This window comes from Dama dama, chromosome X, assembly GCF_033118175.1.
Source record: "Dama dama isolate Ldn47 chromosome X, ASM3311817v1, whole genome shotgun sequence".
Taxonomy (NCBI): domain Eukaryota; kingdom Metazoa; phylum Chordata; class Mammalia; order Artiodactyla; family Cervidae; genus Dama; species Dama dama.
The window spans coordinates 50304645-50318306 of record NC_083714.1 but is presented as its reverse complement, the minus strand read 5'-3'; the positions used below and the strand labels follow the sequence as shown (position 1 = coordinate 50318306).

The 13662-nt window shown below is 42.6% G+C and overlaps 1 protein-coding gene across 1 annotated transcript in view; it reads right to left on the bottom strand.

Moving 5' to 3' along the window:
* The window catches only part of FMR1NB (FMR1 neighbor), a 55763-nt gene extending 51066 nt beyond the window's left edge, over positions 1-4697 (bottom strand). Inside the window, exon 1 of the mRNA XM_061137552.1 lies at positions 4391-4697. Within this exon, the coding sequence (XP_060993535.1) occupies positions 4391-4697 (307 nt within the window). The remainder of the gene's footprint in view (positions 1-4390) is intronic.
* Positions 4698-13662: the final 8965 nt, after the last annotated feature.

The following is a 13662-nucleotide window of genomic DNA, read 5'->3' as shown; positions in this document are numbered from 1 at the left end:
GAGGAGAAGGGGATGACAGAGGATGACATGGTTGGATGGCATCACTGACTCAATGGACATGGGTTTGGGTTGACTCCGGGAGTTGGTGATGGACAGAGAGGCCTGGAATGCTGCAGTTCATGGGGTCACAAAGAGTCGGACACAACTGAGCGACTGAACTGAGACTGAACTGATACTGATTATGTGATAGGAGATAATGAAAAGTTCTTAGGAGAAATGAGGGATGGAAATCATTCATGAGGGAAAGAAGGGCATTTGTGCAAGTTGGTGAGGAAATTTAGTAGCTTGTGAAAGGAAGCTAGGGAAGAAGACCTTTCAGAGAAGACCTACTTTAAGTAAAGACACTGAAACACTCATCAAAACCCCCCTATAAAGAAAAGTCTAGGAGCAGATGGCTTCACTGGTGATTTCTATTGAATATTTAAAGAATACTGATCCTTCTCAAACTCTTCCAAAAACAGAAGAGGGAACAGGTCTTTACTCATTCTATGATGCCAGTATTAACCTTATACCAAAGCCAGACAAAGATACCACAAGAAAAAAAAAAACTACAAACCAATATCACATATAAATATATATACAAAATACTGGCAAATCAAATGCAACTGCATGTTAAAAAGAGTATACAAAATGACCAAGTGGAGTTTAATCCCAAGAATCCAAGTATGGTTCAACATAAGAGTATCAATGGAACACACCACCTTAACAGAATGAAGGAAAAAAAAAAACAACTCACATGATCATCTCAATTGATACAGAGAAAATATTTGGCAAAATCCAACAACTTTTATGATCTAACCACTCACCAAACTATGACTAGAAGAGATTTTCCTCAATATGATAAAAAGCATTTATGAAAAATCAACAGCTAACATCATAATTAATAGTGAAAAACCAAAAGCTTTCCCTCTAAGATCAGGAGAAAGATGAGGATGCCCACTTCTACCACTGCTATTCAACACTGTACTGAAAGTTCTAGTCAGAGCAGATAGAATATAAAGTGAAATAAAAGGCATCCAAAATGTAAAGGAAAAACAACTATCTCTATTCACAGATAAAATAATTCTATAGGCAGAATATTTTTTAAAATTCACAGCAAAACTTACTAAAGCTCATACAATTCAGCCAAGCTGTAGGGTACAAGATCAACATGCAAAAATAAGTTGTGCTTCTATACACCAGCAATAAATAATCCAAAAAGGAAATTAAAACAACTCCATTTACAATAGCACCCAAAAGAATAAAATATCTAGGATAAATTTGACCAAGGAGGTTAAAGAATTGTATAATTAATACTATAAACATTGCTGAAATAAATTAAAGAAGATATCCATTAATGGAAAGTCATGCAATGTTCATAGCTTGAAAGACTTAATATTGTTATGACAGCAATACTGCCCACTGTGATCTACAGATTCAATACAATCTCTATCAAAACTTGTGACCTTTTTGCATAAATAGAAAAGCTAGTCCTCGAATTTATATGGAATTATAAGAGGCCTTGAATACTCAAAGCAATATGAGAAGGAACAAAACTGAAGGAATCAGATGTCCAAATTTCTCAGCTTGCAACAAACCTACAGCAATCAGAGTATGGTACTGGCATAGGAACAGACACATAGACCAACAGAACAGAAGTTAAGAGTCCATCAATAAACCCATAGGTCTATGGTCAACTGATTTTCAACAAGGGTGCCAAGACTTTCCAAAGGGGAATGAATAGTCTCTTCAACAAATGACACTGAAATTACTGGATATTCACATGCAAAAGAATGTTAGACCCCTAACATACACCACAAACAAAAATTAATACAAACCAGGTCAACAACCTAAATATAAGGACTAAAACCGCAAAACTATTAAAACAAATGAATGGATAAAGAAGCTGTGATACATACATACAATGGACTATTACTCAACCACAAAAAGGAACATGTTTTGAGTCAATTCTGATGAGGTAGATGAACCTAGTGCCTACCATACAGAGTGAAGTTAGAAAGAGAAAAATAAGTATCATACACTAATGCATATATCTGGAATCTAGAAAGATGGTACTGATGAATCTATTTGTAGGGCAACAATGGAGACTCAGACATAGAGAAGAGGCTTATTGATATGGGGGCAGAAGCAGGAGAAGAGGGTGGGACAAATGGAGAGAGTACGATGGAAACATATACATATTACATTTTACCATATGTAAAATATATAGCCAATGGGAATTTGCTGTATGACTCAGGGAACTCAACCTAGAGGGGTGGGATGGGGTGGGAGGAGGGGGGAGGATTGAGAGAGAGGGGACATATGTATACCTATGGCTGATTCATGTTGATATATGGCAGAAACCAACATAATACTGTAAGGAAAGTATCCTTCAATTAAAAATACATAATTTTTTAAAAAAAGAAAGTGAAAAGAAAACCTACAGAATGAGAGAAAATATTTAAAAATCACATATTCTGAATATATGAAGAACTCTTACAACTCAATAACAAAACTACAAACAATCCACTTTTAAATGGTCAAATGATTTGAATAGATATTTCTGCAAAGAGTATACACAAATATACAAAAGCACATGAAAAGCTACTCAATATCATTAGTCATTAAGGAAATACTAATGAAAACCACAATAAGATACCACTTCACTTGCACTAGGATGGCGCTCATAAATAAGGGAGATGGTAAAAAATCCTGGTTAAATGAGGACCCTCATACACTGTCATGGGCTTCCCAGGGAGTGCTGTGCTGTGCTATCTACTAAGTCGCTTCAGTCATGTCTGATTCTTTGCAATCCTATGGGCTATTGCCTGTCAGGCTCCTCTGTCCATGGGATTGTCCAGGAAAGAATACTGAAGTGGGTTGCCATTTCCTTCTCCAGGGGATCTACCCCACCTAGGGATTGAACCGGTGTCTCTTACGTCTCCTGCACCGGTAGGTGGGTTCTTTACCATTAGTGCCACCTGGGAACTTGCCTGCCAATGCAGGAGATGTAAGAGACACGGGTTTCATCACTGGTCGGGAAGATGCCCTGGAGAAGGGCATGGCAACCCACTCCAGTAATCTTGCCTGGAGAATCCCAGGGACAAACGAACCTGGTGGGCTCCAGTCCATAGGGTCGCAAAGAGTCAGATATTACTGAAGCGACTTAGCACACAGCACACATACACTTTCAGTGGCAATATAAATGGCTCAACCACTTTGGAAAAAATTTGGGACTTCCTCAAACAGTTCAACATGGAATTCCCATTTGACCTAGCAATTCCACTCCTAGGTACATGCCCAAGAGAACTGAAAACATACACAAAAATCTGTACAAGAATATTCATAACAATGGGGTTTCCCTGGTAGCTCAGCTGTAAAGAACCCTCTTGCAATGCAGGAAACCCCGGTTCAATTCCATGGTTGGCAAGATACCCTGGAGAAGGGAAGGGCACTCCACTCCAGTATTCTTGGGCTTCCCTGGTGGTTCAGATGGTAAAGAATCCACCTGCAATGTGGGAGACCTGGGTTTGATCCCTGGATTGGGAAGATCCCCTGAAGAAGAGCATGGCAACCCACTCCAGTATTCCTGCCTGGAAAATCCCCATGCACAGAGGAGCCTGGTGGACTACAGTCCATGGAGTCATAGAGTTGGGCATGACTGAGTGACTAAGCACATTCCTAACAGTATTATTCAAAATAGCCAGCAACTGGAAAAAGAAAAACCCTGGGGAAAAAAAACCCAAAAGCCCAGCAATTTGATAAATGGACAAACAAAACGGAGTATATTCATACCATAGAATAGTATTCAGCCATAAAAAAGGGATGAAGCACCGATACACATGCTACAATGTTCCAAAATCTCGAAACAATTACACCAAATAGAACAAGCCATATACAAAGAAGGACAAATATTATTACAAATTCCCATTGATAGTAAAAGTCCAGAACAAATCCATAGGGACAGGACCTGGAAAATGAGTAACTGCAGTCTCAGTGGGTATAGGTTTGAATTCGAGGTGAGGAAAATATTTTGAAACTAGAGAGAGGTGGTGGCTGCTCAATGTTTCAATATCTAAATGCCACCACGCTGTTCACGACCAGTTTATGTTCCGAGAATTTCACCTCCATTTTGTTTTATAAAATGGCGGGAGGTGAGGGGGGGTAGGGCTTTGTGCAGGCAAGTGAGGAGGGAAGGGCTTTCTGAGCTGAAGGAAACGACGGAAGGTGCCTCTGAAGGGAGAGTAGGGAAGCCATTTGTGTATCAATAAGAGGGCCGACTCTGAGGGAGGCATGGATGGCCTTCGCACCGCCGCGCGCAGAGGTCGCCCCCTTCGGCATCTGCCCCTCACCCTCACCCTCCAGTTCCCCTGAGGGACCCCTGCCCAATGTCCTCCAGGCAGGCACTCACCAGCACTTATGTAGAAACACAGCAGCAGGAGGAACCAGAAACCTAGCAGGAACAGTCCGAAGCGCTGGCTGACCCACACCTTTACTGTAGATCGGAGTATCTCACCCCGGACGCCACGCACAGATGCCTGCCCTCTAGACTGTGACGCGGACGCCATGCTACCCCCAGGGTGCGACCCCGTCGCTGGGTTCGCACTTCTCTCCCCTTCCAAATTGACCATCTTGGAGCGCGCCCGCCGCAAGGCTCGGATCTTTGCCCGGGTCCTTGGCCGGGCCCTCCCCCGGCTCGACCTCCCGTCAGTAGGCATAACTCCGGATGCCCGTCAGGCTGAGGTGCTCCCTCTCTGATGGCCGCCCAAGACCCAGAAGACCTCGGGGCAGTGACGCTTACGTGACACCCCCCCTCCCCTGCGGCACGTGCGGCCCTTGTGCCGTACCTAGGCCACGCCCATTCGTAACGGCGTGGCGTGTCTGGTTGTTTGTGCCCATGCGCCTCACGCAAGGCCCAGCCCTTCTAGAGCATGGTAAACATTGTCTAATGAATGGGTGGGCCCCAGCGGCCTGTGCCAGCAGCCAAGTGGCATCAAGCACCAACAGAAAAGCCTCACTGGAATTTGTACATCAGCCTTGGCTCTTAATTCCGCTTCAAAGTCAGTCCTCTGACACCTCTGTGGTCACCACAGTTAGACACTGCAGCACCGCCAGATAAATGTGGCTTTTTAAATGTAAATTTTCATTAATTAAAATTAAATGGAATTAAGAAATTTCTTCCTCAGTCCCCGTAGCCCTGTACCAAGCATTTGGCAGCCACACATGGCTCTGGTGACCATATCAGACAGGGGAAAAAAACAAGCATCTCCATCATGGCAGAAAGTCGTTATGGGCAGCGCTGGATGGGAAAAGTGAGCATCGGGACTATGACAGATATTCAAGTGCTTGCTACCCTGCAGTAGGAGCTTTTAAGTGGAACAACATGGTATTTCCCTTTAGAGCCCTTAAGGTTGTTATGAATAAATGAAACAGTGGGACAATATGATAATATAAAGTGTGTGCTGCTGCTGCTAAATCGCTTCAGTCGTGTCCAACTCTGTGCGACCCCATAAATGGCAGCCCACCAGGCTCCTCCATCCATTGGATGTTCCAGGCAAGAGTACTGGAGTGGGCTGCCATTGCCTTCTCCGCAAAGTGTGTGAGGAACACAAAAAAGAGACTCAGAACCCTTCGGTTTGATTCCCATCATTTGTCACTAATGAATTAGGTGGTCCTAAGTGTCTGCCTTCACCTGTGCCTCAGTGCTGCATGTGTAAAATGAGAGAGTTAACATTGTCTGAAAGTCCCCTCCTGATTCTAAAATCTGACTCTTGGGCAAAATCCCATTAACTGGCTTGGTTTGGGCACATCTGGAAAAGCATCTTGTAGGTGATGCTGGAGCACCTGTTCAACTACCTTGGTCTAGTTTTCAAGTGATGTGAAAACCACCCCCTTCAAATGCATTTTCATCTTTTTTCTTACTAAAAATTACTCTGACTTTCCAAATGGTTTTCTACTAATTGTATTCTATTGTCCTTGTTATTTTTTCCAATGTTAATAAGCATTCTATAGTGGGGAGGAGGAAGGAATTTTTCCTACATAAATAATTCTTGAAATGTAGCATACTCCACCTCACCCCCACATCTAGGAGCAATTCATAATGCTCTGTAGTTTATCAAAGGAGCTGACAGAAAAAGGCGCTGCTTTCCTTCCCTTTTATCTTTCTTTAATATCGCTCTTTTTTTTTTTTTTTGTCCTCAACTTTTCCAAAACTAATTTGACCAGAGGACAACTGTATTAACAGCTTTTGAAATTACTGTCTTCAACTGTGAGGTGAAGTGTCTGAGAAAAGTGTCTGAGATTTTACTGTACTTCTGAGTAACAAGGCAGACTGCCATAGTCTCATAAATGCTGGCAGAAGATGCAAGACTGCTGGGTTAAGGACAAAACCTCCCCAAGACATGCAGACACTCGAGAGATTCATGAACAATTGTCTTCAAACAGCAACCTCGTTTGTGTCATAGAATCCATGGAAAATGAGCCTGTGACCAGGGGCACACAGCCACCCTGATCTCTCATGGACTAAACTAGAGCACACGATTAGGAACTCAGCTCTCTGCCACTTCACGGGTTGTGCTCTCTGAGCTTTAGTTTTCCTTTTGCAAATGATGAGCTGTGGACATCCTGGTTGTGAAGAGTCTTTCAGCTCTGGCTTGTTGTGACTTGTACTTGATTGCAGCATTTGATGTTGCAGTCAACAGGCAAGGCATGGCAGTTCTGTACCAGTGCAATACTCGTGAGCAATTCACATTATGCTGCTAGAAATCTGCATTATTAACAAAAACTCAGGAGGATGAAATCTCTAAGATTGAGCCTAGGCACTTCCTGTTTTACAAAACACTAATTCAAGATTGGGTGGGGGGCACTAAAAGCCATGTGAAGTATCCACCTTATAGACTATCAGATGGAGATTTAAACCCTGCACTGGGTTTCCTCTTTCATCCTGTATTTTTAAGGGAACTAAATTTGATAGTTTTTCTTCCTGTGTTCTAAAATCACTGTGGATGGTGACTGCAACCATGAAATCAGAACACAATTGCTTCTTGGCAGGAAAGCTACGACAAACCTACGCAGTGTGTTGAAAAGCAGAGATGTCACTCTGCCAACAAAGGTCCCTATAGTCAAGGTTATGGTCTTCCCAGTGGTCACATACAGTTGTGAGAGCTGGACCATAAAGAAAGCAGAATCCGAAAGAACTGATGCCTTCAAACTGTGGTACTGGAGAAGACTCGTGAGAGTCCCTTGGACAGCAAGGAGATCAAACCAGTCAATCTTAAAGGAAATCAATCCTGAATTTTCATTGGAAGGACTGATGCTGAAGCTGAAGCTCCAGTATTTTGGTCACCTGATTCAAACAGCTGACTCCCTGGAAAAGACCCTGATGCTGGGAAAGACTGAGAGCAGAAGAAGAGGGCATCAGAGGATGAGATGCCTGGATGGCATCACTGATGGAATGGTCGTGAACTTGGGCAAACTTCGGGAGATGATGAGGGACAGGAAGGCCTGGCATGCTGCAGTCCATGGGGTTGCAAAGAGTCGGAGATAACTGGGTGACTCAACAAGAACAAAATTTGATAGTAGTCAACCCAGTTGTAATTAGGGAGAAAAATCTGTTGCATGGGCATGAATACAAGAAGTGCTTCATGAGATGGTACATCCACTGCTCAGAATGTAACTATCATTCTTGTGGAAAATTGAGAATTGACACTTTTAAAAATATCACTATAGACAAGCAATCAGGGGAATGCAAATTAATCAACAATGAGATAATTTATGCTAATCAGATTGGCAAAAATTAATAAATATTCACAAGAATGTACAGAAATGTGAACTCAATCATTTTGGTGAAGGTGCAAAAGTGTACAACCACTTAAGACAGTAATTTGACAGCACTTTGAAAGGTTAAATATTCACATTGTCTGTGACACAGAAGTTCCACTTTTAGGTATCTCTCCTGTCACCCATGACATGTACAAGGACATTCACTGTTATGATGAAAACAACGTAAAGGATCACTGAGATTGCCTTGTGATGCAGGGAAGTGGAAACAAATTGTTTGTTTCTGCAATGTATTAATAGGTAGTACTTGATGATCAGGATCAATCACCTTAGCTGACACAGTAATTCTTTTTATTTATTTATTTTTTGGGGGGTGGATCTACCTAGTGGCATGAGGTGGCAGTTTCAGCTTCTAATTCCGTGGAACCATTGTGTTCCGTGAAAGAGATATTTCTTTCTTGAATAATAAGCTTCAAAAATAGCAGAAATCAGAGAATGAGAAGCTAAGTGCAAACATTTGTAGTAGCGTATCGTTAGGCATCATTCTCACCATTATCCCTTAGTCTTTAGCCCCATGTATTCTGAGTCTGGGGAACATGGTGCCTCATGTTGGTTACTGGCCCTGGTTCGGAATGCACCACACATCCTGCCAGACAGCACCCCAGACTCAGCGTGCTTTCTCGGAGGTGGTATCATAACTAGTTTTTCAACAATTCATTTCATTGTTCTAGTAAGTGAACTTTTTTTCCCCAGCATTTTTTTTGTGCTATAATTGACAAATAAAACTGTAAGATACTTAAAGTGTACACGTGATGATTGTGAACAGATTCCTACCATTGAGTTAATTAACACATCTGTCACCTCACATATCTCTTTTTTTTTTTTTTTTTTGGTGAGAAATTTCAAGTTCTCCTCTTAGGACATTTCAATTATACAATATAATGTTAGTGACTATAGTCACCATGCTCTATGTTAGCTCCTCAGACCTTATCCATCTTACAAGTGAAGTTTGTACCCTTTACCAACCTCTCCTGGTTTCCTCTGCCCACCAGCCCACCAGCCCCCTATTCTTTGTTTCTGAGTTTCACTTTTTGTGTGTGTGTGTGATTCCACATGTAAGTGATACCACACAGTATTTGCCTTATTTAAATTAGTATAATGTCCTCAGGAGAAGGAAATGGCAACCCACTCCAGTATTCTTGCCTAGAGAATCCCATGGACAGAAGAGCCTGGTAGGCTGCCATCTATGGGGTCACACAGAGCACGACTGAAGCTACTTAGCAGCAGCAGCAGGATAATGTCCTTAAGTTCCATTCATGTTATCACAAACGGCAGATTTTCTTTTTCCTTATGGCTGAATAACATTCCAGTGTCTGTGTGTGTGTGTGTGTGTGTGTGTGTGTGTGTGTGTGACATCATCTTTGTCCATACTTCTTCAGGAGAACTTTCCTAACCCTCAGACCAGGTTAGATCCCCTTTTTGTAGTTTCCTATGAGGTTACGTTATAACATCACTAATCTTCTGGTGCTTGAATGGGAAGAACAGAATTCACAGTTAATTCAGAGAAAGATCTGCTCCATGTTTACTGCCTTCTGCATTCCCTGTTTGGGAGCTCTTGCAGGACAGAATGGACTGAAGCAGCCATACATGTTCTTGGTAGCTTTTCTTTGTTTACATTGAGTTGAATTTCATCTGTTAAGCACATATGTTTCCAAACCCTCCACCCAATGTTACCACCCCATCAACAAAGGTGGGAGAGTGGAGAATTTTTTCTCTTCTTTCTGGAATTGGCATGGGACACCAAAGTGTCTAGAAAAGTCCCAAACCCTCCAGGGTTTATGAGGTGACTTAAGAGAATAAACTGCCAACCTTGGTGTATTAAAACAACAAAGGTTGAGTGCTTGTTCACACTACCTGCCCAGCACAGATTGACAGGGGCATTCTGCTGATTGTCATCACTGAGACCTGGCTTGCTTTGTGATGCCACCATCTCCACTTGAGCTTCCAAATTGCCGTGTCAAGAAAGCAAGAGCTCAGGAAGGACATATAGCCTTTCTTTTTCCACCTCATTGGCCAAAGGAAGTTATAGGGCCACGCGTCACTTGAGGGAGACACATGCTCAGAAGGAAACGGGATCCAAGAAGTTGGGTGAGCCCTAGAAACATTTAACACCAGCATCATTGCTAACAGCTGTCCTTTACCGAGGAGGAGCCGTGTGCTGGACATTCTGCTAAGCACATTTCATTCATCCTCCCTATAGACCTGAGGTCAGTGTTAATATCTCCACTTTTAGGGAAAACAGAGATTCAGAGAGATTATGTGACCTTTTTGAGGCTACAGGTGATATTTAAGCTGCCCCTCTGCCCACACACACCTGGCAGGTGAGTCTGCCAACCAGATTGCATCACCTACACTACACCACAGAACTCAATGCCCTTTCCAGAACCCTGTGCTTTGATACTTCTGATGTTCCTGTCCTGGCAAAAGTGTATTTTGTCAAACTCCTGTTCACTCCTTGTGATCCAATTCTAACCAGATCTCTCTGTGAAACTTCTTCTTTTTAAAAAATTATTTATTTATTTGGCTGTGCAGAGTCTTAGCTGTGGCATGTAGGATCTTTAGTTGTGGTATTCAAACTCTTAGCGACTTGCGCCCTCTGCATTGGGAGTGTCTTAGCCACTGGACCACCAGGGAAGTCCTCTATGAAACTTCTGACTTCCTCCTGCAGAATTCATTGCCTCAGCCTCAGTAGCACTCAGTTCAAATCCCTAGCAGGACACTCATCACATGAATTTATTAATATTATCTGTTAACCTAATTTCTTCCACTGGACTGTGACAACTTGAACAAGGGAACCACATCCCATTTCTCTCTGTGTTTACAGGGAAGAAGCAGAATAGCTTAAATAACAGCCAATATTAGTTATACATACATGCCAGACACGGGTCTAAGGCCTTTACATATCCTCACTAATTTCGCTCTCATACCATTTCTATAAGGTAAGCACTATTATTGTGTGTGTGTGCACTCAGTTGCTCAGTCGTGTCTGACTCTTTGTAACCCCATGTACTGTAACCCACCAGGCTCCTCAGTCCATGGAATTTTCCAGGCAAGAATACTGGAGTGGGTTGCCATTTCCTTCTCCAGGGAATCTTCCCGACCCAGGGATCAAGCACACATCTCTTGTGTTTCCTACGTTGCTGGCAGATTCTTTACCACTGCACCACCTGGGAAGCCCCAGGTACTATTATTAACATCATCTTTTTTTTTTAAACTGATGAGGAAATGTAATGTATAGAACGTTTAATAACTTACCCAAAGTCTCATATGTAGTGCACAGCTGTGCTGAGATTATTAATAGAACTCAGGGAGTCTAAGCCTGCTTAGCCACAATGCTACCACTCAAAACTTCCTCCAGCTTATATCTGAGCCCTTTGCTTCATCTATTTTTTTAAAGAAAACTCTCTCACATAGTCATAGTACAATTCTCAACACTGGGAAATTAACATTTTCTTACTATGCAATCTACTTGAAAGTGAAAGTGAAGTCACTCAATTGTGTCCGACTCTGCAACCGACCCCATGGACCATAGCTTACCGGGCTCATCTGTCCATGGGATTTTCCAGGCAATAGTACTAGAGTGGGTTGCCATTTCCTTCTCCAGGGGGTCTTCCTGACCCAGGGATCAAACCTGGGTCTCCCACATTGCAGAAAGACACTTTACCATCTGAGCCACCAGGTAATCTACTTTATGTATAGCCAAATTTCCCAGTAATGTCCCTTATAACAAAAGACAACAAGATTTTCTGGTCCAAGAGGCAAATCCCTGATCACATATTGCATTTAACTATCATATCTTCTTCGTATCATTTGACCAGAAACAGTTCCTCAGTATTGTCTTTCATGACCTTGATAGGTATAAAGAGCACAAGCCATTTATTTTGTAAAATGCCCATTTTTTTTAGCATGTGTGATGCTTCCACATGGTTAGATTCAGTTTATTAAGTTTTTTAGCTGTAACACTACCGAAAGTGTGCTCTGCCTTTCTCAGTGCTTCATATGAAGAAGTACCTATCTATTTGTACCTGTAATTACCTTTTATGCTAATTTTTCTGTGTGCTAATGTCTTTTTCTTCTGTATCTCCGGCATCAAATTCACTGCCTGACTCATGGTATATGTTTAATAAACAATTGAGTGAATAAATCTCCTTTCCTCTAAAAGAAAACTATAACTCAAGGCACAAATTTGTGAATCATAACATTAGTTTCTTCCCTATCCTTTCCCCCACAAGTAATAAGCACCAAGTCCCATTAATTGTATGTCCTAAATATCATAGCAATCCCACCCTTCTTCATTCTCACTGCCATTGCACTGGCTCATTATTACAACACCCTAACCTCCCTGCCTCAAGTCTTGCCCCCTGTAATCCATCTTTCGAAGGTGAGTTACAGAAAACCCCACTATATTGTGTAGAATGGGCACAATAATAGGTTTCATTGAGATAACTTAAAAGCCCAAGTGTTAGTAAGATGACATATGTGGTCTCTTATTCTGTCAGCATCTCACAGTGAGACCTGCCTTCCGTCTGGTGACAGAAATTGATTGGATTTTTCAGTAGGGTTTCTGGAGTTGGTGAGGATGGCAGAGAAGATGTTGTAAAACAAGGAGTGTTCTAAATAAGAATACAAAGTTCATCTGTACAAAGAGTACAAAGTTCAACTGCAGAGTTTTCCAAAACCTCTAGTCATGGACTCCAGGCCAAGTCATAAGAAAAAAATCCCAGGGCTGAGATGGGGAGTGGTTTAGAGTCACGTAGCTAGCTCCTATGCTTGCAGTGAACTATTCAGCCAGAAGCTGACCACAATACACACTGCCTAGTCAGTAATAACCCAAAGCTATGCAGATATCCAAGACAATCAGAGGTAGGGAGTCAAGAGTATCTTTGCTAGTGTAACTCTCAGCTATCTCTTTGGTAATCTCCCAGATAAGCCTTAGAAACACCTCTTGATGGAGGGAAATGCATGCAAAATGGTGATGCATTGTTGTGTCTCTTATCGCCCCCAAGGCCAGCCTGCTGATGGCACCAGAGACTGGGCATATATAGCCTATGCCCACTGGATCTTTGATTACTGAAGAGTTGTGTGCCTCTTTGGCCACCTGATGCAAAGAACTGACTCACTGGAAAAGACCCTGATGCTGGGCAAGACGGAAGGCAGGAGGATAAGGGAACAACAGAGGATGAGATGGTTGGATGGCATTACCAACTCGATGGTCATGAGTTTGAGCAAGCTCCGGGAGTTGGTGATGGACAGGGAAGCCTGTCATGCTGCAGCCCATGAGGTCACAGAGTTGGACACGACTGAGCAACTGAACTGAACTGTGTGCTACCTGCACGAAGTGGGTCACCCTGTCTCCAAGTGAAAGGCAGTGGAGGCAAGGGAGAGTGTCTTAGCACCCAGAAAATCTAGTCCTGGAAGTGGGTGGGAAGCATATAATGTTGCTTCGAGTTGGTTCCAAGGTGACCTTCTGCATCTATTTAGCATGGACATCATGGGGTGTGGATGCATGAGTGTGGAAGGTGAAGGAAAATGGTGGCTGAGGCCACTGCCTGGGAGAAGTGACACCTGAGACACTGTCTGATAGTGGAATGCTGGTAAGATCCCTTATAGACAAATGAAATTGGGGGTGACAGATCTAGCTTTGTGATATTTGGTACTATGGTCACTGTCCCAGACTGGTACAGTCTGTCCATAACTGGATTAGGAAAACGGAGAGGTTATGTCCTCTATAGTGCTCTACTGGCTTCACAGGTTTGAATTTGTCCATGTGGGGCCCTTGAGCTACCCTCAAGAATGAATTGGACTTCCCTGGTGGCCCAGCGTTTAAGAATCCGCTTTACAATG